Raw genomic sequence first — 26,561 nt, 5'->3', positions numbered from 1 at the left:
CCATTGCATTTCCACTAAGTTATTGTACTCATATCAGAGAATATTCAAGAACTAAGAGGAGATTTCTGGTTGTGCATATCTACCATCCTCAGTCCAATGAACGGCAGGACCTAAGCGATTACGATATTATGCGAACTCTGGGCACGGGATCGTTTGGCCGTGTGCTGATGTGCAAGAAGAAGGAGACTGGACAGTTCTGTGCAATGAAGATTATCCGCAAGGAGATCGTCATCAAACTGAAACAGGTGAGTACCAGCGTGACAGCTATAGCCACACATACTTGGTTTATCTGGCAAGTCAGCGGTTTGTATCCCCCCCCCCCCCCTATGGTCCTATAAGAGAACAAGAGTAGAACAATAGAACCATGTCATCCCCTATGCAAAACATCGAAGAAACATTGGAGCTCGAATTACCCTCGAGCCTGACATCTTGCATTCTGATGGCTATCTGTTCTCCCTTGTTCAAGGCTGTTATCGATTAACTCCCATCAATACGGATTCTGTTGGGTTTCAGGCAATTTCGTCTAATAAGTAAGGTATCCCGGATTGGAGTCTTCACAAACTTAATTCTACACATCTCCGGTGTCACACAGGTGGAACATACAGCTAACGAGAAGAATATCTTGGCGTGCATCGACTGCCCGTTCATAGTCCAGATGATCGAATTCTTCTCGGTAGGTCTATGTGACTGTGTTCATCCAAGACTCAATGGTGCAGGTTGTCGACTATTCATTCTGCAATTGCATAGCCATAGGACACGTACCCGTAATCCATTGCTACTAGTAAAAATACAGGAGCTCGCCTGTGTATCGATTGTTGTAGTGAACTGTGCAATATGTTATGTATGTGCCTGTTATACCTTGATAGTGAAAGCAAAAGCATGCGGTGGCCTGCACATGCTTGCCCGTGTCGTATCATAGTTGAGCCGTTCCGAGTATGTGCCCATACAGTCCTGCAGACAGCGGAGGCGTGTCGCTGATCATATTTTGGGTTTGCTTAATGGTTATAAGTAACTTGGAACAATGTCACCTGCTGAATCACCTATGTCTCCACCGGTAATGGGGCTTTCCCCAGAGTATGCTCGTTCAGTGCAGGCAAACTGGAAGGGGGGTTTTTCTCGCATGAGGCTATTTTTACGCGCTAGTGCCATTGCAAACACGTATAGCACTCTGCAATACTCGCAATACCTGTATACTACACTGATCATTGATAAGTGTTTGACAAAGGAGCCCTCGTAGGCTTCGACAGTACTGCATATAACCATACCTCCTACTTTCTCTATCCTATCTTCTCAGGACAAGAAATCCCTATACTTTGTCCTCGAGTTCATCAACGGAGGCGAGATGTTTACGCACATTCACCGCAACCGATATTTCACATCCGACGTGGCCCGGTTCTTTGCCGCAGAAACTGTCCTAGCCTTTGAATACCTAGTATGTTGTGCATGAGTTTTCGCATGTCATATCTCTGTTCTGTATGGACGTTATATTATGCTTGCATACTGTTTTGTATATATCTATATATAAATTTTTTTTTTTTGGACTACCATTATGCAATGTTATTTGGCCCGTATGAAAGTGACTTCATTTGCTGTGTACATAGTACGTGTGTGTATCTAACGAAGTTCTCCAAACCGGGCGCTAGGCTATACAAGCACAGATCAAAGCGCTTTTATCTAGTTCATGATTTCTAGCAAGTCACTGATTTAAAAAACACGCATTCTGGGTGCATTGGCAAATGCCAGTTTTGTATTATGGGCAGCATTTGTCCGTGTACCTAGTCAAGCATCGCCTATACGCATGAGTAAGCCTTCCCACTTATGTCTGAGATCTCCTCCACATCCTGAAACTCTCAGTGTCCTCCTACCTTATTAACCACCACATCAACTCTTAACTTCGTCGCAGTGCCACTCATTCCTGTGGTTCTATCTACAGCATAACCTAGACATTGTCTAGAGCCACTCATTCCTGTGTCTGGTTCTATCTACAGCATAATCTAGACATTGTCTAGAGCCACTCATTTCTGTGTCTGGTTCTATCTACAGCATAACCTAGACATTGTCTACCGTGACCTGAAGCCCGAGAATCTGCTGATCGACAGCCGTGGCCACCTCCGTATCACGGACTTTGGTTTCGCAAAGCGCGTGGCGGATCGTACATGGACACTCTGTGGAACCCCCGAGTACTTGGCGCCGGAGATTATTCTGTCCAAGGGTTACGCCCACGCGGTCGACTGGTGGGCGCTAGGTACTTTAATAGGGAGATGATAATATCCAGCTCACTTAGAATTTAGTTATTGTGGCTCTATGCGGGTAGTTTGTGGCGACATGTGTGGTTGATGTGAATGCAGGTATACAAGGCAAGGCTCAGCAGCCAGCAGAGGAACCGGGTGGTTGTAAAGGGGAGAGTTTTGGTCTTTGTGAGGGTTGATTGGCGGGTTGATTCGGCATATCACTGTGTCTTTAGAAACACCACGCGCAGTTTACACAGAAGTGAGGACGCACTCACTCGTAGAAATTACTGGAAATACAACTCGAACCGAGATCGTGGCTGACCCTAACAACTCGGTTGACACTTTATGCACACAGGTATTCTAATCTATGAGATGCGATGCGGTCACGCACCTTTCTACGACGAAGCACAGATGGAGATGTACAAAAAGATTGTTGAGGGCCGACTTGTGTTCCCGACGCACTTCAAGTCAGACGAGGTATTTGGTTCGGAGATCAATCTTTCTTGCCATTCTCGGTAGACGACTGACTTAGGTTGCATTAATTATGCGTGAAGGAGAATATATTGCACTCAATAGCGTTCGTTGCATGTCTTGTTCTACCAATTTCTGTTCTAGCTTGGCTCTATGGTGAGTTATGATCGAGTATGGTCTAGATTAATTTGGAGCTTACAAACTGTTCGCAGTACTAATTTGCTGCACATTTTCTGCCATTCCCCATAGCGTTCTATCATCTCCGGTTTCCTAACGAGTGATTTAACAAAGCGATTAGGTAACATGAGGAGCGGAGTCTTAGAGATCAAGAAACACCCATTCTTTAAGGTACGTACAAAAGACTAGTTCAATCTCTGCTGACAGGTGTGCAGATCTCGTGCAAAGTTCTACCATATTTTTTCTTCTTCTGGCAATGCCAACTAAATTGTTTATAGCGGATTCTTCAAGCGCCAAGCTTGAGGTATGTATTTGGTCGCGAGATTCGGTTGTTGGTAAGTGACATAACAAGCCGAAGGGGTTGATTTTCATTTCTTTTCATCCTGTATTGACTACGCACAGTCCATCGATTGGCAAGCCATGTACGCGAAGAAGGTGATATCCCCTTACATCCCCAAAACTTCGGGCGAAGGGGATGACAGTAATTTCGACAAGTACGATGAGGAGCCTATCAAGTGGCACGGCACCGGCACAGACCCATACGCTGAGATATTTAAGAACTTCTAATTCGCACAGTCACGACAAAGGAGAGGCGGACATCGATATTGCGCGTGTGATCCGATGCGGATTAAGATAACAGCTTAGTGAAAATAAATGACTTCTTGTAATGTAGCAAAATTGTACACAATACCGCCAAAAATTCAGAGTCTCCACTCGTTCGATTACAGCTGACTGTACGGGTGTCCCGTCAGACCTCAGCAGTCAGCAGTTAGCATAGTGGACAGGCTGAGAGAGCGAGAGAGAGGCGTTGAGACCATCACCAAGGCCTCAAAGGTTGGTCTAAATGAATGTCCAAAATCTAAATATAGTCCAGAGTCCAGACTCACTCCAGAGTTCAGAGTTCAGACGCCAACGGCCACTGGCCCGACAGACTCTCAGTCTCACAGTCTGTCACAGAGACACAGACCCAGAGTCCCAGACTCACAGTCACAATGACAATTGTGACGGGTCATGAAATATTCAAATACTGAGTTTTTCGGAAATACTATTTTGATTTTCTATCAGCTGGCCTCTTTTAGGCGTTCAGGCTGCTTCAGCCTTTCAGTTTCAGGCTTCAGCTTTTCAGGGCTTCAGCCTAAAATATTCTGCGGTTGGATGACTCATGGTCATTTTGTCATGAATTCATGTTACTGTGAAGTGTGACTAGAGTAGTCTGTGACTGTGAGTCTGTGACTGTGAGTCTGTGACTATTGCGTATGCCGTCAGTGCCGTGTAAAATAGTTACTCCAAAAAGTGAAAATAAATAAATTAAAGGCATTTGCTACTACACACTGAAACAATGAGCAATTCTTCCTTTGTCCCACTCACACCCCCCCCCCCCCCTCCTATTTTTATATATAGTTCTATACGTAAAAGGTTGGTCAGTGCAATGGTATCATTAGTGTGCAGGCACAATCTCCCAGCAGCCAGGCATTGCGTAATACTTTTATTACGTTTTCTGTCCTGCTGCATAACTACGAGTTTACGACTGCCCAGAGAGAGGGATTCCACAAACTGAAAATTGAAAAATTGACATGCGCCGACAAGCCCTTTTTCTGCTATCAGCAGTCATCCTATTCACATGCACGTCACGACATCCGGTCCAAGTATGTAATTAAAAATATATTGTAATTATAATATACATACCGCTAAAGTAGGGAATGCTAGCGTACATCCATAGTGTTAGACTTGAGAGAGGGCAAGCTAGCAATTTGGGATTGTTTCACAAGGCGGTTTGTAGTAAATAAAAGCTATTTCTAATAGTGAACCAAAAACTCATTTGCGGTCATCAGGAGTATTTATATCGAACAGCCTGATTAAACGACAACGTCGTTGACATCGAGCCAAGATGGTGCACATAACCAACGCGCTATACAAGGACCATGCGCCCTATCGGTCTGAATTCATCACCTACGTGGTATGCTATTCCAGTTGATATTAACAATACTATTTTTCATTTGTGTCGATGTCTTACCGGTATCTCGAGACCAGAAACTGTATTTTTCCTTACGATTTCATACTAATGAATACGCTGTGGTCTTGTGTTTAGAACGGCCACCGTATCATGCGAGATAATGTACAACCGGAGATGACGCTGCTGCAGTTTCTCCGAGAAGACCTTGGCTTGACTGGCACTAAACTGGGCTGTGCGGAAGGCGGGTGTGGTGCATGCACTGTGATGTTGTCCCATATCGACCACAACGACAAGGTCGTTCACAGGTGAGGCTGACATACAATCGGACTGATAAAGTTTATTTGTTTACTGCATTAGACACCCGAAGTTTAGCATCTGTGCCTTGTGTAGCGGATTTTCAACGAGTTTATTATATTTCATAACGAGTTGGGCGTTTAGTTAATTGTGGGATTGTCGGATGTGTCCGAGTCATATGTGCACATAATTCATTGTGAAGTGAGGTGTCAAAGTCGTAGCTCATTAAGTCGCGTGTGAGAGAGTCTGGTCACTGCAAAGCCAGGCGCTGAATAAATATGAACCTCAGAAACTCCTGAGTTCATGACAATTGGAGGAATGTGAAGTGTGTGTTTATTCTGCGCCCGCATGTCACGAACTCTCGAGTTTTCTAGGTATACGTTCTGATCACTCACCCTGAATTCATAATCTCGGCATTCTCCTGGCAGGAATGTAAATGCCTGCCTGATGCCTCTGTGCGCGGTAGCTAACATGGCTGTCACCACAGTCGAAGGTATAGGGAACACCAAGAAGGCTCTGCATGCGGTTCAGGAGCGACTAGCCAAAGCCCACGGTTCCCAGTGCGGCTTCTGCACACCGGGGATTGTCATGTCTATGTATACGCTGCTACGCAATAACTCGAATCCGGTACGTATCTTTGTGAGTTATTTACGAATAAATATTGTAAATTTCAAAATTAAGTAGTCATGTCTTTAAGACTTCTGATGAGCTTTCATAGTGTGGCCGAATATCTCTGTAGCGACGTACGTTGTACACGCGCAGGTCTTTATATATGCTAGTTCCGTACACATACAATCACAACTAGGTATTTTTCCGCTAAGATATATACAATACATGATCTATAGTGATATAGATGTTATGTATGTTATGATTAATATATATATATTTTGTTCATATTCCCATGCTATTTGTTCTTTTTATGTTTGTAAAACACATACAGTTGTATATAAGTGATTCTCACAAGATTTATACAGGAACTGATACCGATATTTACTCTGTATGTACTGGTGCATTTACATTCGTTCAAATGGAAACTTCACATCAAATATATCTTTGGCAAACAGTTATAAGAGTGCATGAAGCGCACCTTTGTGGGCCGAATTTGGTACATTCTGCTTTTGTAGATTTAAATGAAACGGTTTCAAGTTCCTTTTGTATTCATCTTTATTCGTTTCTTGGTACACTGGTCGCTTAGTTGCTCACGCAAGTAGTCATACTGATTCAGAAACGTATATTTTATCGTACACCTATATGTGCATATGCTGGGCTCATGTCATGGCCACCTTAGCTATATTCTTCCTATAAGCGCCACAAATACACTCCGTTCGTTATAAGGATGATTTACTCGGTGTGCTAAGTGTAACGTACTTTTCGATATACAACCGTCGAGCTACCCTCATCTAGTACTATAGACAGGTCATATATTCTGTACTGGAAACGTTAGTCTAAAACCAGATATATTGACTATTGACTTATCAGTTCAGACTTAGCAACTTGCCCCACACAGCCCCACACACATGGGTAGAAGTAGCATTCATTTCATTTCGTACGCTATTCCATACCCAGTGTCTCAACACGCCCCCGGTGCTCACGCATTTTGCTTATAAGGATCACGGACCCCTTTTGCCCATAACAGAGTGTCGAAGACATTGAACACGCCTTTGACGGCAATCTATGTCGCTGCACCGGTTATAGGCCCATCTACGATGCCTTCCGCACCTTCGCTGGTATCTACAAAGAGCCCAAGTCAAATGACACCGGTAAAGCCAATGGCTGTCCTATGGGAGCAGACTGCTGCAAGAACGGAGGCTCTGGCAAGAAGGCGCCCACTACACAGGCGAATGGTATGGGTTGTATAGCCGTGCAGATCAAAGAGCAATACTTCCATGCTCATTTAACCAAAATGTAGTGCATCAAGCACACCTTTATAGATTGATATACACGGTTTGATTAACATATATTGCATACGTGGTCGTGCCCGACAATCCACGAGGATGTTGATAGTGCGCACGGGTTGCAGCTATTCAACGCGCGCGCATTGGCAAGCTAGTGCAGTCAGTGACGGGTCATAAACTTCAAAAGGAAACACGTTGATGCAAAGTACCATAGGGAATTGCATCGGTGGTTCTTGACATTCTACCCACACGTGTGGACATGCAGGCGCCTGCTGAACAACTACTGAACAACTATGCGAATTCAATTCGATGTCATGCATGCTTATGTTCTCTCTCTCTCTCTCCCTCTCGCGCGCGCGCGCTTGGCATATGAACTGATGGATACCTTGTTTGTTATCACCTCCCGCGTGTGCATCGTTGCTGCAGGTTGTTGCGATGACGACGCTGCGTATGAGAACACAGTCAATCCAAACCGCAGCGCGTACACTCCGTACGATCCATCGCAAGAGCCTATTTTCCCACCTGGTTTGCGCCGCAAAGGTGTTCTGACCACTGGGTTGGAATATAAGGGCGAGAGGATGACCTGGTACACGCCTACGTGTCTAGAGGAGGTGTGTGTACACGTGTCTTTCTGGGTGTACTACTTATTCACATAGGGTACAGACTGGAACATTGGTATCTGCGTTGTCTTACTGCTGTAAGGTCTAATTGTATGGCGAAACAGGCGTCACGAACGTTATTCTATCAACGTGGTGTATGTGTATCTATTGTTTGTATGTATACGCGAGTGTAAAGGTATTATATCACTTTTATACACTAAATATGACGAATTTATGTACAAACATAAAAGGAAGTGGGCACAGAAATAGCAAGCCGTTAGTACTCGCACATTGTTACGCACAAAACTAGTGCTTTTTGGTGTTTATTTACTTCTTCAACATCGTGCATGTGGTAAGCTATTCACATTTGTAAACCTGAAGTGAAATCTGGATCGTCATACACACATAAAATCTCGATCAAATACCCATGTGCATTGTCTATTAGTCTGGATATATGCGCACACGCTTGTTTGTCTGTATGCGGTTGAAGTACATGTCACAGGTTTAAAATGTATCGCTGTTACGGCCGTCATTTCGTGGATACTAACATAATATTATCACAGAGTATTCCACACGGCTGTCAAATGCATAGTGGTGTCAGGTATCTCATCTGCGTGGTCAACCACCAAATAAACCTGTTCTATGTATCTATCAACCATGCCATTGCCAATCTACCCTCGTCACCTATCACACTCACACCTACACAGGCTCTCCGCCTGAAGCACATCCACCCCGAGGCCAAGATGGTGTTCGGCAACACGGAGCTGGGTGTAGAGACGAAGTTTAAGGGCATGCAGTATCCAGTCTTCATTCACGCCATGCACGTGCGTGAACTGAACGACTTCCAGGAGTTTGAAGATGGGGTGGCCATCGGTGTAGGTATGTTGGATAGGAAGGATGGTGTAGTGAATTGGTGATGTTCTGTACGAATCTGGGTCCAGTACGACTCGACTTGCACACGAAGTATGATGGATGCAATGTGGCGTCAGAAAAGATAGCAGTGTGTCATATTTGTTACAGCTGTTGGGAAAAAGGTTCTAGTCCAATGTTTGATGCGCGTTACGCTATACTGCTCTGGCGCGAGGCCCCTGTAATACCTTTTCACTAGTGCATTAAGAAATTAATGCAGGGTACAAGTGGGTGTCAACGACGGTCTCAAAAACACGTGCATATGTATCCACATGTTCAATCTCTGATTCTTCGGGTGCTGTTTTCCAGGTACCACACTGGCGGACATGGAGCGACGGTTCCGTGAGATCATGGATAAGAATGGCGCAGAGAAGACTCAGACTTTAGCATCTGCTGTGGAGATGCTGGAGTGGTTCGCTGGAAATCAGATCCGGAATGTTGCGGCGATCGGTATGTATGCGATGTCCGTGGGTAGATGTTCTTGGGAAATGCTGGGAGTTGGATGTTTGATATTGGGTCTATGTGGATACATGTGATGTTTTTTTTGGACAAATATTAATTATGAAGTTCATCGATGATGTGTGGGATATGTTTTATTCCCCAGTAAAAGTGGGAGAGCGTTAGAGGCATGGGAGTGTGTGCTATGGAAACATAGGATACGAAAAGTACTTTCAATATATGAATTTGGGCATTCACCGTACTCAACTCGTATAAGTACCTTGACCGCATTTGTCATAGCAGACCGGAACGAGCTTTTATTTTCTCAGTGCTTTCGCTATAGCTCTATATGTGCCGATGCTTGTTTATTCGAGGTTGCGTTTGACGAATGCTACCTGGTAGATTTCGCCTGTTCACACCGTAGGCTAGACCTATCATGGTTCTGAACCACTCGGCACATCACAACTCTGGCTCGCTTCACCGTCCATGTCTCATCCCACTGTCCTGTCCACCCACCTGCCTCGTTATCACAGGTGGAAACATTGCGACGGCTAGTCCTATTTCTGATCTGAACCCACTGTGGGTGGCCAGCGGTGCCTCTGTAACTGTGCAATGCCACAACAAGGAGCCACGTATCGTGCCCATGACCGAGTTTTTCCTCAAGTATGTTCTCGTCTATGCAGCAGTGAATGGCATGCTCGCTTGCAAATGGATGTTGGCCTGAGTGTCTTCTCACTCGGTGGGATCCAGTTGTTCCCTGTATCTTGCTCGGCTGCTGCCTGTTCTTGAATGAATGTGTGTGATACATATATCGTTTCCTTCTGCGACACCAGGCACGAACTTGGTGCGTAATACTGATAGGGGGTAGCTGGGTTGGACATGTAATGTAATGGTTAGTCAGCTAAGCACGGGCTCCTGCTAAGTGTGTGCGCTGCGTTTCATAGTTTGGGGGTTCTTTGTTCGTTGCCTTGTCTCAATCTCTGTCTATGTGAAAGGTAGGGGAAAATACAGATGGAAGTACTCTGCGCCGGCCATCAGAGACTCGAATGTAGCTGTATATATATATATATAGATATAGATATATAGTCGCATTTGCTGACGACTTTGTATTCTATTCACATGTACTATGTAGGTATCGCACAACTGCTCTGAAGCAGGACGATGTTCTGGTGTCTCTGCATATCCCGTTCACGAAGAAGAACGAGTTCGTGGAATCCTACAAACAGGCACGCAGAAAGGACGACGATATTGCCATCGTCAACTCAGCGCTGCGCGTGCGATTGACTGATTCCGGGACAAACGGTGTGTGTCCAAGTTGTAGCTAATTGTGGCGGTTAATTACAGCCGCCTCCAAGTACTATCCTTACCCCTTCAAATTCCAAGTTGCATAGAGCGGGTAGCAGTCGTTTCCATTCATTACCGCAATCTACCGTGTGAAACCGCGGATTTGGGTTAATCGCACGCGCGGCTGGTTCATTCTCATGCCCTCTTGTCTCCTCCTATATCCTCACACAATAGACGCTGGCAAACCCATCTACACCGTTGCCGAGTGCAGCATGTGCTTTGGCGGGGTTGGTCCCATCAGTGTGCAGGCCAAGGAGACGGCACAGTGGCTGGTGGGGCAGGTATGGGGTCGGGAGGGGCTGTTGGAAGACGCCTGTGGACGCCTCACGCAGGAAATCTACTTACCCGCGCACACACCCGGAGGCATGGCGGAGTACCGCATGAGTCTGGTCACCAGCTTCTTCTTCAAGTTCTTCATCAGCATTTCTGGCAAGATACAGGTAGTTATGGGCGATGCATGTTATGGGAATGGGCTCCACCGTGAGTCACGTGCAAGGCCGACTGGCCATTGTAATGGCTCGTAGATATACTTCGAAGTGGGTAGCTTGTGTATACAGGACTGCATCTGGCTGCATGTTTTTGTTTTTTCGATGAGGGGTACTTGCACGCAAGACATTCGCTGGCGTTATCTTACGGGTACTAGGGTGTTCCGCACATCAGCTGCAACGTCGCTGATAGTTCATTCTATAGAGTGTAGGCCTTCATCAATCGAACACTGTACCTCTATTTCAGTACGTGTTGACCCTAATTCTTGCCTGGTACCCAGGTATCTCACGCCACTCATCGCCTGCGATTATATCATAACGGCTAGTCAAGCCAGACAATGACGTGAATTCTTTACTAATCGGAAACGTGTCTATCTCTAACCCTCAGCACGACATCCCCGCGAGCTGGAAGTCAAGTGCCGAACGGTACGAACGCCCTGTGAGCAAAAGCGCCCAGGTCTTCAAACGTATGGAACCCGAGGCCAAGACCATGCCCACTCCCCTGCCTCAGCCAGGGCACGAGATCCTCCACAAGCCTACCGCGCACGTGTCAGGTATGGATGCGAGGGACTTTGGTCGGTTGTGTGACTGTGTGGCTGTATAACTGGATCAATTTCCTGACTTGCGAAAGGGCGTGCTGCGGAGGTTTTTGTGTGCTGGTTGATTAATTGGTGTGGTACTATACTATAGCTTGCCAAGGGTTAGTACAAAGTGGGTGCTCTCTATAGTGGCTCTGAATTTCACTGGAGTGATCTGTTGAGGTTCTAACTCTGATGTAGAAAGTTCAGTGCGGGTGACCGATGTTTTGACATACGTTTAGGTTGTGCGACTGATTCATTGCACCATGAACCCATCAGAGTGTGCTGATGATGGAATTTAAACTAACCCTATGATCGCATCACTTTACTCGATTCGACAGCTGATAAGCAAACCTCAGGAGAAGCTCTCTACGTGGATGACATTGTGGATGTTAAGGGTACACTATACGCCGGTATCGTCTGGAGCAAGCACGCCCACGCCGAGATTTTGGAGGTGGACATATCGGTTGCTATGGAGATGGACGGTGTCTACGACGTGTTGTATGCCAAGGACGTCCCCGGCGAGAACAAGCAAGGTATGCTGATCAGGAACTCCTATGCGGGTGGGGGCGTTATTATGTGTGTCAATTTGGATTGGTGCAAACTTGTGTACGTATGTACGAATTGTAGCCGTATTATAATTTAGAGCTTGAATATGCATGCATGCCGGCACTTTGTGATTAGACCATAGAGCACAATGGAAAATGCAGAAACCGTTTCTGTACTTGATGTGCCTGATGAAAGCTCAATCAATTTGACGGCGGTGTTAGAATCCGATTCTCTGATGCAATAACAACAATACCCGTTTATGAAGGATTAGCTCATTGCACTCAGCCTCTAGGTGTGATGAACTTGATATAATCTAGCCTAGTCAAATATATATTTTGCGATCGTCGACAAGGCTGTTGGCTCGTGTTGATGGCTGTTCCATTGCTCGACGGACGCCAGCGATCATACACAACCATACACATGGACGTACATTCCCATAATCTATTGTGATTATCGTCTCAAGCGAACATCGAACACCACAACACAGGTCCCGTTATCAAGGATGAAGAGCTCATTCGCAGCAAGACCGTGACGTCGTTCGGGCAGTTCGTCGCTGTCGTACTGGCAGACACACACGAGCGCGCTCAGCTGGCGGCCAAGAAGGTCGCCGTCGAGTACAAAGTGCTCACACCCGTACTGACCATCGAGGAAGCTCTGGGGAGCGAGAACGCAGGCTTCTCACCCGTCCGTTGCCTTGAGCGTGGCAACGTGCATGAGGCGTGGGATAGCTGTGACTATGTGATTGAGGGCGAGGCCCGTACCGGCGCGCAGGAGCACTTCTACCTGGAGACCATGGCGTCGTACGTCATCCCCAAGGAGAGTGGTGAGTTGGAGATGCACGTGTCCACACAGGCGCCCACAAAGACCCAGATGCAGGCGGCCATCGTTGCGGGTGTGCCAGCGAACCGCGTCACGTGCAAGGTCAAGCGTATGGGCGGCGGCTTTGGCGGCAAGGAGTCGCGGTCAGTCATGCTGTCCAGTCTGTGTGCCATGAGCGCCGTTGTTGTGGGCAAGCCGGTGAAGTGCATGCTGGATCGTGACGAGGATATGATCAGCTCGGGACACCGCCACCCCTTCCTGTGCAAGTACAAGGTGGGGTTCAACAAAGACGGGCGAGTGATAGCGTGTCATATGCGCATGTGGGCCAATGGAGGCTACTCCATGGACTTGTCGGAAGCGGTGGTGGATCGTGCCATCTTCCATTGCGAGAACGTGTACCGATACGCCAACTTCCGAGCAGGTGTGTTTGTTGAGTTCCTCATGGAATTCTGTCGATACGTCATTGACTGTGTATTGCAATTAAGGCTTCATAGTCGTCTGTACGTACATACCATGTGCTCTTATTCAAATGAATGACCATGTTCTATATGTTTTGTAGCGTCGTATTAACTTGGTTCCAATGTCCAAACATATGTTTAATCGGTTTGTATGCATCCATCTCATTTCATCATTACACTTTCTAACCCACGTTATAGAGGGGCAGGTTGTGCGTACCAACACAGTGTCCAACACCGCTTTCCGAGGCTTTGGCGCACCGCAGGCCATGTTCTTCGCCGAAGTGGTTATGGACGATGTCGTTCGTACTACCGGGCTGCCAGCTATGCAAGTGAAGCAGATGAACATGTACAAGGTCGGAGAGGAGACCCACTACTGCATGAAGCTACAACACTACGATGCCGACAGGTGTCTGGTCAAGGTCATGGAGAAGGGCCATTACGAGCAGAGGTGCGCAGAGATTGCCGAGTTTAATAGGAAGAATCGGTTCAGAAAGCGAGGCATCCAGGCAGTGGGAACCAAGTTTGGTATCTCCTTCACCATCAACCATCTGAATCAGGCGGGTGCTCTGGTGCATGTTTACTTGGTGAGTTCTGGTGCTCATTGTAGGTTTCTGGGGTGGTATGGTATCAACCGAGCATGCGACCTCAAGCGCAGTATAGCATGTGGCCCGTCATGTCGTTTTCAGCAGTATACGCAATGTTTGGCCTTTTTAATGATTTTCAAGTTACGCTCTGCGGAATAATGGCATGAGCGCATCGCCTCGAATATGTATTTGTTGTATCATATTCACTTTACTAACACCCAGGTCTTCTCTTCGTGTACAGGACGGGTCCGTGTTGGTCACGCACGGTGGTACAGAGATGGGCCAGGGTCTTCACACCAAGATATACGCTGTAGTATGCAACGAGTTCGGCATCTCACCTGATCGCGTGTATATCAACGAGACAGCCACAGACAAGGTACCCAACACGTCACCCACCGCCGCGTCGGCGAGTTCGGATCTGAACGGAGCCGCTGTGCGCAATGCGTGCCTCATCATTATTGAGCGCCTGCAGCCGTATCTTTACGATGAGAATGGTATGTCTTGTTTAAGCGTGTGCGGGAAGCTTGACTTCGCCCAGCGAACGTATTTTTTCACTCTCAATATTTAAATGGAGTTTCTGTTGATCTCATTGGTCACTATGTATCCATTTTCATGGCACAATGAATTGGGTGTTGCACGTGTGTGGGGCGCACTTACCGTGTCTTCAGTGTCTGAGAATGCTTCTCCCATGTATAGTACTGAAACTCGTCTGCCTCTATATTACAGAGGACGGCACCAAGACCACTCGCACCTTCCAGGATGCCGTCAACCGTGCGTACCTTGACTGCGTTTCACTCTCTACCACCGGGTACTTCTCCACCCCCGGCATTGGGTTTGATTTCATCAAGGGCGAGGGCAAACCATTCCACTACCACAGTTACGGCGCGGCTATGTCTGAGGTGGAGATTGACACTCTCACCGGAGAAGTGCAGGTGTGTTTTGTACCAATATCGTGCGTGTACTTGCATAAGGCTATATACATGTCGTATTGTGATTCGCTAGTATCGCATTATTGTACGTGCTCGCTATCGTCGGAGCGGAGCTATTATTTGAAGCGAGGATATACCAAGTTGTTTCAATTTGTCTTACAAATCTGTCGTACATACTCTCGAAATTATATCTTCGTCTCAGATCTTGCAAACGGATCTGTGTATGGATGTCGGACAGAGCATTAACCCGGCTATCGACGTGGGCCAGATTGAAGGTGCATTCATGCAAGGCGTAGGCTTGTTCACCATGGAAGAATTGCTATGGAGTGCGGAGGTATGGTGAAGCATCGCTTTCTGAGTTCATAAGGCTGGGAGCTTTATGGATGCTTTTTGTGGTTGCACTTTCTTTCGCTGATACATACCCTGTCGAACATGTTTTGCATCGCATTTTGAATAACGATCGAAACTCGATTGCTCCTCGGACTCTAGGGACGCTTGCGCACGGTCGGACCAGGTATGTACAAGATCCCTGGGTTCAGAGACATCCCACAGACCTTCAACGTACACCTACTAGAGGAGTCCTTCTGCACACGCGCGGTGTACCGTAGCAAGGCGGTGGGCGAGCCTCCCCTGTTCCTAGCTGTGTCTGTGCACTCGGCTATCAAAGACGCCATCGCTGCCGCTCGTGCGGATGAGGGTATCTCAGGCCGATTCCGTCTGGATGCGCCGGCGACCTGTGAGCGTATCAGATTGCTGTGTACCGACAAGTATGTATTTTTAGTATCTATTTCGTGAGTTCTTATTACTCGTTTTGGAGACTTGTGTTATTTATTGACTTGGCATGCTGTTGAAGCCTTATACTGTTTGTGCTTTGCTGTACTTTTTTTAATATCGCAAAAGATCATATACGCCTGGTTTTGTCCTTATGTTCACTTACGGTCAGCTGTTTTGCGTGATTGTTTCGAATCCCCGCATACGGCGAAGATGGCTGCGATAAGAAGAGTCAAGACCCTTTCTCATCTGATTTTCTGATTTGGTATTTAGGATCACATCACACATCAAGGTCGGCGAGCTCGAAGAGGGCAAGCAGCCATGGTTTATCCGACCGTAAGAATCAGGACATACGAATTGTTTGTTCTCGAAAACTCCGCCGGTTTCACGCGCGGAGTATCGGTGCACCAACACACATCAGACAACAAGGATAGAGCGAAGGCGAGTGTTTTGCATAAGCTTAGCTGCACCCCTGTGTGTCATGATGAATAATTATTTGTATAAGGATTGCAGAGAGCCCCCCCCCCCCTTGGTGCTGAACGTAACGTTTCATGATTAACTTTGTGAGAAGTTACGTACCGGCGCCTCCAGGGAGCGGACGCTCGTTTTAAGTATTTATTTTGTATTGGATTTGGGATCGATACACAACACGTACAATTAGCGGGAATATCGACATATGTTTAGTAATATGTTGGAAGCAAGCTTGTAAGACCACTCGTGTGACACCGAGACACTTTAATTTAAAGTGGTCAATTGATAGTTGAATAGTGTTAGTATAACTAGTAGCACGCGTTAGTCCGTCATGGACACGCGGCAAGTGCTAGAGTTGCAGTGATGAATATCACCTTGCAGTATTGAGCGATGATTGGATCGTTGAATCAGGTGAATAGTTGTCACACGCAACGTCTCCTGTAAAGCATACGGCAACCTAAAGGCCGTTGGGAGATGGTGGTAAAATAAAGTTGTGTACTTTTACATCTACTTGGGGATCCAGTTCCCGTTTCAACTTTGGTTTTCGATGCTTCTGTCACCCAGCCTTTGTTCTAGTTGGATTTCTCAGATTTATATATGCCAGATTTTTTTAACAATGAAGCCCATTATTGACATAACATGAATCTTGAACCACGTGCTTGGTGGTCGTTAGGTAGTGATAATATCTGCGGTACAACGATTGATAAAAGGACGCAAAGTACGAGTGCGATAGCAATTGCAAATCTGCATTATAAACTGCAGCAGTAAATCAATTTATTAGCTCGTCGCATTTTCGGGTATGTATTTCCACATTTATTTCTGCAATGTGTGCAAGAACTGCGGAAGTTAAGCAGTAGTTCGCACCAACAGTTCGTATGGTCAGGGATTGTTGTGCCAAAACCTATTAAACTGCTCTAGTATGCAATACAACGGAATTACGAATCCGATGTCATTTGACGGCAGTAATTCTCATTGAGTCCTTAAGACCTATCGTCATTTAACTGCAACAGCAGCATATCCACTCCACACAATCGCGGAATTCATTTTACACTTTGAAAGATTTTCTCTCGTCATGTATCAGGCGGTGTCAAACCGATGCCGAAGAGTCAGTCAAGTCGTTCTGTCACCAACTTCAATGCCAGGTTGGATGAGGTTTTCGGTGGGATAACACTTAGCCTGTGTATTCTTTGGTAAACAACCGTTTGTTGGCACAGTTATATTGCCATTTAGACTTAAGCGCATGGTTCAAATTGCATCGAGAAACTCGTGTCCGGATCACTCAAGCAGTAAGGTTTGGTGTCCTCATCTAATACCATCTCTTCCTTCTCGCCAAAGATAATGCCCTCGCCGTAGCCCGTGGAGGTTTTGCACTTATCATCAGCAAAATAGTACAACTCGCCGAGACCACGGTATACGTCGATAACTGCATATATTTTGGAAGGAGCTGTTTTGGAGGATATTAGTGTGCAATCTCCATTGGTTGGCACAGATACAGCTGGATTGAGCACACTTCCCTCGCAATCCACGTCCATGTACGAGGTTAATTTCACGGTCGAGCAAATCTCTGCAGCTCGTGAGCTGATTTGTGAGCTAATTTTAGGGATCGGCGTTGCTGCAATGGTGGACACGGTCACCACCGACAGGACGGCGAGTCTGATCAATTTCATAGTAATAGTGGAAATGCCTTGCTTATATTAAAAGTGACAATGAGGGTCGATGTATATAGCAACGACGATAACTTATAGTCTCGAGTGTAGTAAATGTTTTTGATGTTGACAAGGTTGGTGGTCTTCTCGTGAATTTTATATTGTCTTTTTCATATATCTAAGAAGCTATGTACTTGACTACGTGGTAAATACCTTCTTATTTTAGACTGTGAATAAGTACTAATTTGTAAATCTGAAGTAAAATACGTGGTAGGCGAGGCTTATATATACGGGGGGGGGGTTTTTTTTTTTTTGAAAATCCTACATACATCATTACATGTAGCATGATATATACCGGTTACATACATACCACCTACATTAAAAATACATATTTATACACATATACATGCTGTGTTTCGGCCGAATGTGCCCCGCCAAAAATGACTTTTTTCTAACAGAATTTCTTCTACAAGAGCAAATATATCAAACAAGACTATTATGATTGGCCAAAATGTAATAGTATTACTTTTATGCATTGCAGATCTAATGGTTAAAAAAAGTGTAGCAGATGTTTCTAAAAATTAAAAGGCGGAAGGCCTGTAAAATTGCAGGAAGTTGTCCTCTCGACTCCTCTCAGTCACTGTATATAAACAAAAGTTGTACATATTTGCCATTTTGTAAAAACAAAACGAAAGAAAAATCTCGTTTGTACATAGTTGTGAGTTGTGACTCAGTGGGCCTCAATAGTAAATATTAAAACAACGCGATCCACAAACTACAGTTCCACACTCCACCAGTCTCCACAGTTCACAGTTCACACCCCACAGGCCACCACAGGCCACAGGGCCACAGACAGACCCACACTGCCACAGTCCACAGTCCACCGTTGTCCACATTCACAACATCAATACGGGGCTACTTACAGTCCAAACAGACTAAACTCCAGACTCCAGAGTCCTCTGACACCACACTTGACAGTTGACATTTGACAGTCTCTCAGTCTTCAGACTCAAGAGTCTCAGTATTTATGTATTTACAAAAATAAACAGACACTGTAATGACTGTATCGAGTTACGAGTATCGACTAACTGTTATATTTTTATTACCTATTAAAAACTACAGTCTACATTCTACAACTTACTCTCTATTACTCTAGAGAAAGAGTACAGTTTTGACGTTTGTGCATTAAATTTTAAACGTTAAACCCCTATTTTGGACAGATCTGTCGCAGGCTCGCAGCCTCACATCATATAATTATAATGCAGCGTACAGACAGTCACAGAGCACAGTACATGCGTGATTTTTTTTTCAAGTTTTTAAACCTGAGCCTATCTGCCAGATATGTACACAATGGACTATTCTGTGTTGGTATACGACAACAACGTAAACATATACCTAATTGTCACCCATCATAACAATTAATGTCGCGGCAACATGTATGAAGTATGACATGTCGTTTAGTATATTTGATGCACACCAGTGTCGACCAACATATCCTAGAAATAGTTGTCACGACATGCATGACTTGTCGTTTCATTTGTCCAGATATTGGCGTGGTATACCAACCCAGAGTCCCAGACACAATTCCAGTTTTCACAGTTCCGTAGTCCACAGTCTCTACACAAATACATGCGACCAGTGGTGTGGCAGTCTGACATTGTGGCAGTCACCGGCAGTCCGTCACCACTCGTCCCAGTGTCAATATGAACACTCCCTGAGGAGTAGATGCCCAATTGCACACACTCATACTCGGGCCTCTGCAGGAATGCATTAGAAACTGGACCCGTTCCACAAGAAGAGTGATGACCCACCGTCTCGTGGTAGATTTAAAATTAGTAATCAGTCTCCATATCGGAGGATGAGGTACATACAAACGACTGGAAGTACTTCAAAGACTTTCGTGTTGCGTTGATTATGTACTATGGTCTATGGCATTGTCGTATTACTCAGCTTACATATATATATGTATTTTCAAAGATACAGCGAGACTTACTAAGGTTATTTATTCTCTTCACCATATATTCGAATCAGAGTCTGCGTAAACAAATGTCGAGCTTGTTCTGTGAATACGGCAGCCGTGAGCTGTTTGTATTTCAATTTCCGGGTCCATCCTGGTATCCTTTTTTAAGACGAACCGTGGAATACACTTGAGCACATCTGCGCGAATACTATACATAAATAGGTGAATCCGATGATTCGCCTGTCTACACTACCAAACTAGTAAAAATAAAAATGTATTTAGAGTAGTGAGTGACCATACCCTTCTCAATTACTCAGTAGGCTACGGAGTGACCGACAAAAATTTGCGATAAACCATAATCCAGCTGAAAAGAAAAGAGACTCAGGTCTCAGAGTAGAGACCTGAAAGCTTAAAACAGTCAAAACACTCTGAAATTGTGTATTCAAACAATATTTGAGCTCTGGTACGGTCAAACAAGGACTGGTCGAATTTTGGGAGCTTTATACTGATGGTTCATCAGTATGTTGGGCAATGTTGGCTGTTATACACAGATATGTGCATACGTAGGCGTAGGAGCCAGGCATATACGCATACAGTCTTGTCATTCGCTTCATCTCCTCGAACAACAGGCTTGTAGTCTAAATCATAACCGTCACGCATGTACAGTCACATCCAACATATTACTCACAGACCGGCCGAGTGACTTACCACATCGCAGGCCAACAAGGCGCTATACAAGCCACATGCCAGCTACTAAAAATATGATAGAGTATACCCCTCCCTCATGGACTGACAGTGTTGATAAAGGATGCATACCTACACATAGAATAAGATTATCAATGCAACACACACCTGTGGAAGACTGGAGTCAACTGCCGGGTGTGCCCAAGGGTGTGCACGTGGGCATTAAACGGGATGACTTGACTGGTTCAGCGTTGGGCGGCAACAAGGTGCGCAATACTCATTTACACAGCTCTACTATGATAGTAATAGGAAATCCTATCTTGAAACCTTTGAAATATACCCGCTTTTTACCGTTTGGTCTGTTGGTCTGAATCAACTCAACCTGAATAAACTCGCCAAAATTGAATATAATCGACGCGGTCGTGCGTCTGTACTTGCTTTGGATGCGAACATGGCTTGAGCTGTATGTTTTAGATTGACGACGGTGAATGAAAAGCTATATCAATTACATACGCGTGTGGTTAGTTGGGCACTTACACAGAATTCGGTTAACTTCAGCAATCAGCGAACTGGCGGAATGTTGTACTCACTTTAGCTAAACCATTGTAGTGATCTTCGATACGAGGAAAAAATTCGGAGTGGAACGAGTCTCTCTACTTGGTAAAACGCGTCAAGTTTATACACGCATATACTCAGCCAGGGAAAGTGCGTTTCACAGCACAACCGCAAGATATTTTGTGTGGAATAAAAAAAAGCTTTCTCTGTCGTTCCTTATTTCAAACAGGTTCGGAAGTTAGAATTCCTAATTGCTGCTGCTCTACTACAGGGCTGTGATAGCGTAATCACTTGTGGGGCCGTTCAAAGCAATCACGCGCGTGCGACCGGTGAGTTATATATCAGTTATATACTGTACTCCAATTATGTGCTGGCTGTTTCAGCGTTGTACAACGTGCCGTGCATAGTAGTATTACTGTTTTGATTCATCCACGCATCTAAAGAATCCGAAATCACATCTATATATTTCTGACTGTCAAAGATAATTGTGAATCCCTGTATATCCCTGTCTATTCGAATGATGTGTCAAACCGAAGATTACACTCACGTGAACGATTACATATGGGTGCAATTTTATATCGGCGTCGTAAATTCAACAAAACATAAAACAACATCACACGGATTTGGCAACAGTCCATGTCAATGCATAGAAGCACAAATTTGGATGCACTCATGGGTGCAAATTTTACAGGTTACTGTCATAAATTGAAATGTGCGTGCAGATATGATTTCTGTTTTATATCTAGGATTCATTCACGAGGTCTCAAATAAATTCGACGACTCATGATGTCAAATTGAAGGTACACAAATCGACCACATCCGTGTTTGTTTCGTCACTTCTCTTTCCAGCGCTAGCCGCGCGTTCTCAGGGATTGGACTCACATTTATTTCTAAGATCCAACGACCCCTCGAATACCAATATCGGTCATCAAGGTAAGTCTTTCTGGTTTGATTTTCTTTTTCATATCTTTGAATGTAGTATGTACGGGGGCACAGCGGACTTCTCTGGCTCTTTGACTGTGGCATGTACGTACACAGTGAAAACCCAGACGGACTACGGTAACAAAATTGCACAAACTGATGGTGTTTCATACAGTCAACTAGCCTTTTCATAGCTTTCATGCAAGTGAGATTGCCCTGTTGATATTTTTAATTGCGCTGAGACACTTTAAAGGTATGCACTTTTGCTGTGTATATTCATCCAGGAAATGTTCTGTTGGACAAGCTTATGGGCTCCACATTTCATTTGCTCGGTAGAGTGCCGTACAAAACCGGGTTACTGCCGCCAATGAAGGTATGTGGTGAATCTGAAGTGTGGAGTGGAACTATCGTGAGATTAAAGGAAAAATAATTTGGGATCTGAAGCGGAACGAAAGCGGCTTGTATTGAATAAAGGGTTACAGGGTATTCAACGCGCTATCTCACACCTGCTTAAAATACAAAATGAACCATTTTTATAATGAGAGTCAGCTCCTGGAGAGTCTTAAATGTTGTACTTAAATCTGCAGACATTAGGCGGACTATGTGACTCTGATGTGACCTTTGATCTCATCTGTTTTAATTCCGTTTGGGGTATTTGCGCCATCAGTGAATTAGGAAGATGCTATTACAAATACTGCAACGCATTCAGAAATGTACGTGTTCTAAATATAGCAATTCTCAGAAAGTATTCACTATGCAATATAGGCTTTCCAAGACTCAGAGGCGGTACAGGGCAGGAAAAGCTTTCTGATTCCAGTAGGTGGATCTGACATTGTTGGATGGTGGGGCTACGTGGAATGTTTCCGAGAATTACTTCAGCAGGTGAGTTAGACTGATTCTATCATTGGTCTGCGGTATGTATAATGAATCACCGCTTTCAGTCTACTTGTATGTGGCGAGCCTGAATGATATCATTTCATATGCACATGTCTTCTACTTTTGGACCGCGAACGTTCCTGTCTGATGCGGGCAGCTCCATTATTTCGCTTATAATGTCGCAGCGGCTCAATAATCCATGTGTCCAATTGTTATAGTGATTTTGGTGGCCAAATTTCTACCCTTACTCGTTCTCAGGGTGGCTGTTGTTAGCCGTAGTGGAACACTCACGTGAAAGTATGTGCATACGAGCAAGGAGCTGGATATGGTCTAAACGTTATTCAAACCCTGCTATTCATGGAGGACTCTTCAGTCTCGCTCGCTCGCTTCCTAGACTATTGTTGATATGCAAACGCGCACGAGTAGTTATTTCCATGTGCTTAGCAATGAGAATGATTGATCATGAATATCGTGCCAGAGACGTGCAATAGATTTGTATATACTGACAGAGGTCATCGTGGAGCACGACAGGGCCACACAGGCGTGGTTACACCTGACAGAGACAATTGGACACACTCACAAGTACTTAGCTGCTGCTTATGCCGAGTGGCAAGCCCGAATCACCCCACGAGGATTAAGAGATTGGGAGTATTTGCTCGTGAGTTGCTACTATTCACCAAGACGGGTACAACGCCTACTCGGACATGGTCTTGGCCTTGTTCTATAATTATACTCCTCATTCCGTAGTTCAAAGGACGTGTAGTACGAATATACATTTACTTTACAGTCGTCTGGAAACTTGTGATCACACCCATCCACTGAATAGTAGCTCGTAGACAAAGACGACATGAATTATGGCCAAACTCAACTGTTTGATGATAAAGACTACTTGCACATTGCATGGCCAATGTCAACTATTAGATAAGTACTACTTGCACATTTTATTGCCAACCTGGAAACTTGAAACTGGGCGCTTGCGACTATCTATCATTCACGGACCATTAGGGTGTGGACAAAGACTACACAGATATAGTTGTAACAACTGGGAGCGGAGGAACGGCAGCCGGCCTTGCGATATCAAACTATTTGTGTGGGAGTCCCCTGAAAATACACGCAGGTAAGGTGTCCTATTTTGATACACATTCGCACTCCCATTTTCTATTTCACACTACAGCTTGCCACTTTGGAGCACACAAGAGTACGCTTTTGCATATAGCATCCCGCAATTGTGCAGGGCTGAGTGGGAGTTCACTGACGATACTCGCAGGTAATATCCCTGCGCTTATATACGAGACTAGTCAAGAAGTCGATTTTTCGATCAAATAAGCAAACTTAGACCATGCATTCGATGTTTTATTGATGCAGTTTGTGTGTGTGACAACGCGGATTACTTCCACCGGCACATCAACGAAACACTCAGGGAGTTAGGCTTGGGGGGGAAGAAGGACAGCCTGAGGTCACAGGTACCGTGCAAAGTTAGCTACTCTTGGTAGCGGTATAGAGGAAAACAGAAACATATTCTTACATTAAGAGCGCTGCTGCCACCTCTAATTGTGTGAGGTATACATACGATATCATTCGTACTCACAGATGGACGCACAAACGGGAGGCATGCTTATTCAAGGGTACTAGCACACTAGCACACTGGTGAGGGCGCATACTCAGCCATTTTAGTCCGCGGAAAACGGCAAATTTATTTTATCTACACATTCTGAGAGTACATACAAGCATATCTGTACAGACGGGCATTTTGATATTACGGATAAGATGCGTACGGTTTCCGTGGACTCACCGGTGTGATATATTCAAATATGACGTCTGCACGCAGCGGCTTTCCACCTTGCAGATTGGAACTAACTAAATTTCATACGCACACCACGAATAAACCAGGATATCATTGATATAATCGATGGATACAAAGGCAAGGGATATGGGTTGAGCCAGCCGGAGGAATTCATGTTGATTAGGGACGTTGCAAGGTGTGTGGACTGAGGCGTTGCATTTGTATTTGACAAAAAGCTTCCAAGTACAAGCCTATCGCAAGCACCAATGCTGGTAAATACTGCAGGAGCGCACTTAATTGGACCTAAGATGTATGCGCTCATGCCCAACATAAAATAACAACATACTATAACAATTGAAGACACACTGCGAAGCCGTATACTTCCACATTTCTGTGCATTCTTCAACGCTAATAACATATTAATTAAAACCCCTCCAATAGGTCCACCGCGATTCTACTAGACCCAGTATACACTGCAAAGGGAGTGAGAGGGATGATCAGCGAATTGCACGCCAATCCCCAACGATTCAAGGGCCAAAATGTCTTGTTTTTACACACGGGAGGAATTTTTGGGCTCTACGATGGCACCATCAACCCCTATTTACAGGATTCCACTGTAACCGTTGTTGCGTAAGGTGCTGCTTTTCGACCATGCATAGTACTAATAGGTAGACCAATAAAGAGATTAAGCATTCGAGGTTGCTACCATCGAAACACAATTGAGGCTCGCCTGCATCTCAACTGAGTTTCGTATGATCGCATGGGGAACGGGATTGTCTACATATATTTATTTTAGAATAGATAAAGTTGATACGAGACAGCAGTCAAACTGTCAGAGTAAGCAAAATCCTACTAAATACACTGTACAGTCTACACTCTACAGTCTGTATATTTACATACTAAAAGGTGCCAATTTTCGACGATTTGAGAGTAAAACGAGCAAATATATGTGTATTTTTTTTTATACCCGTTCCAAAATCCAAACCTTTTTGGTCTTCTCTCTTGGAAATAGTAAACAGTAAACGGTGGTGCGTGGTGCAACTGTCTTTACAAGTGGGCGAGAACGAGTGCGGCGGATACTGTATTGTTCACCTGTGTTAGGTTCAACTGCTGGGGACAGAAGCTTCGCACAAAGAATCTGTATTGTATTTAGATTAGACTTGTTAGAGTAAATAGTTTAAAATCTACAGAGATAGTCGTATTCTTCCTGAGAAAACTGAAGTAGACAGTCAGGTATGGGGAGTGGTATATAAAAGTGTCTTTGCTACCAGAAGGGTAGTTTTATATTAAGCCGTGTGTGTGGATTAGTTGGCTGCATCACTAACTGCATCACGAGACATCTGCGCAGTATATCTATGCCCAGCATATATCAATAACAAAGTAGAAGACCCGCCTGTTTCGTATACAAATCATCATGCTGTATGTTTTTCTTCTGTTCCACTGTGTGTAGAGAAGCGCTTCGAAATAAGCTATTAGATAGTAGTTTGAAGTTGTAATCAAGTTATTTTTCATGATTTCATCGAGCCTAAATATCTGAGCTGTTCCTTTTACTGATGTCCGCATCATACCTTGTGTCGCTACTTTACTGTTCGGTCGCAATAGATCACCTTCCTATCCTTTAATCTATTCACAAGCTTGTCAAGACATTGCTTTTATTCTATACTGGATGGTTAGTGCCAGATACTGTAGTCGTCAGTGCTTTATAAATGCAACAGTTGGGTGTATAAATCAAATATGCCGCTGAATTCTAAACCTCACTAATATATATCCCGTTATGTTCACCTCGAACGGTCCTTATTCTACGTGCTCCCTATGCTGTCAATCATCATAGAACAAGTAAGAACGCAAAGATGACTCTGTCAAATGAAGAGATCTCGGAAATAAAGACCGTCTTCGGTAAGTGCTACATATCATGGTCAGTGATAGTTATATTTTTGTGACAAGTAGTAGTTTCAATCTATATGACAAGTAGTAGTTTCAATCTATATGACAAGTAGCTAGGGAAACAGTCATGTCTGTCCCTTACTATATGAGTGAACTCTATATTGACAATGTAAAAGGGTGCATCAAGTGTCAAAGAGTACAGACAAACACACACACACACAAACACACACACACAAACATAGACACGCACACACACATACATACATACATACACACACACACATATATATACATAT

The 26,561-nt window shown here is 44.7% G+C and overlaps 6 protein-coding genes across 6 annotated transcripts in view; 5 read left to right on the top strand and 1 right to left on the bottom strand.

The window, feature by feature from the left end:
* Positions 1-128: 128 nt before the first annotated feature.
* Positions 129-2,265, top strand: SARC_06401 (AGC/PKA protein kinase; the record flags this gene model as incomplete). Its single annotated transcript, XM_014299697.1, has 4 exons — positions 129-245; positions 593-673; positions 1,295-1,432; positions 2,044-2,265. 4 exons carry the CDS (start codon positions 129-131, stop codon positions 2,263-2,265), a joined length of 558 nt encoding a protein of 185 aa, XP_014155172.1.
* Positions 2,266-2,603: 338 nt separating this feature from the next.
* On the top strand, positions 2,604-3,446 carry SARC_06400 (hypothetical protein; the record flags this gene model as incomplete). Its single annotated transcript, XM_014299696.1, has 3 exons — positions 2,604-2,708; positions 2,952-3,050; positions 3,282-3,446. 3 exons carry the CDS (start codon positions 2,604-2,606, stop codon positions 3,444-3,446), a joined length of 369 nt encoding a protein of 122 aa, XP_014155171.1.
* Positions 3,447-4,500: 1,054 nt separating this feature from the next.
* Positions 4,501-16,466, top strand: SARC_06399 (hypothetical protein). Its single transcript, XM_014299695.1, has 19 exons — positions 4,501-4,836; positions 4,969-5,138; positions 5,556-5,754; positions 6,764-6,971; positions 7,449-7,633; positions 8,329-8,500; positions 8,840-8,980; positions 9,502-9,631; positions 10,101-10,270; positions 10,487-10,752; positions 11,186-11,351; positions 11,717-11,911; positions 12,412-13,164; positions 13,400-13,785; positions 14,027-14,279; positions 14,512-14,717; positions 14,917-15,048; positions 15,204-15,481; positions 15,759-16,466. Exons 1-19 carry the CDS (start codon positions 4,768-4,770, stop codon positions 15,823-15,825), a joined length of 4,146 nt encoding a protein of 1,381 aa, XP_014155170.1. The 5' UTR covers positions 4,501-4,767; the 3' UTR covers positions 15,826-16,466.
* Positions 16,467-16,694: 228 nt separating this feature from the next.
* On the bottom strand, positions 16,695-17,842 carry SARC_06398 (hypothetical protein). The gene has a single exon (XM_014299694.1). It carries the CDS (start codon positions 17,621-17,623, stop codon positions 17,189-17,191), a length of 435 nt encoding a protein of 144 aa, XP_014155169.1. The 5' UTR covers positions 17,624-17,842; the 3' UTR covers positions 16,695-17,188.
* Positions 17,843-20,022: 2,180 nt separating this feature from the next.
* Positions 20,023-25,072, top strand: SARC_06397 (hypothetical protein). Its single transcript, XM_014299693.1, has 9 exons — positions 20,023-20,512; positions 21,031-21,130; positions 21,651-21,734; positions 22,007-22,095; positions 22,488-22,604; positions 23,604-23,715; positions 23,964-24,061; positions 24,489-24,577; positions 24,823-25,072. The coding sequence occupies exons 1-9, from the start codon at positions 20,084-20,086 to the stop codon at positions 25,013-25,015; spliced, it is 1,311 nt and encodes a 436-aa protein (XP_014155168.1). The 5' UTR covers positions 20,023-20,083; the 3' UTR covers positions 25,016-25,072.
* A 1,159-nt stretch (positions 25,073-26,231) lies between these two features.
* Positions 26,232-26,561, top strand: part of SARC_06396 (hypothetical protein) — a gene marked incomplete at its 5' end in the record, with an annotated part of 5,586 nt that continues 5,256 nt past the window's right edge. Inside the window, one exon of the mRNA XM_014299692.1 lies at positions 26,232-26,277. Within this exon, the coding sequence (XP_014155167.1) occupies positions 26,232-26,277 (46 nt within the window). The remainder of the gene's footprint in view (positions 26,278-26,561) is intronic.

This window comes from Sphaeroforma arctica (genome assembly GCF_001186125.1).
Source record: "Sphaeroforma arctica JP610 unplaced genomic scaffold supercont1.455, whole genome shotgun sequence".
NCBI classification, from domain to species: domain Eukaryota; class Ichthyosporea; order Ichthyophonida; genus Sphaeroforma; species Sphaeroforma arctica.
This window is presented reverse-complemented; position numbering and strand designations above follow the sequence as displayed.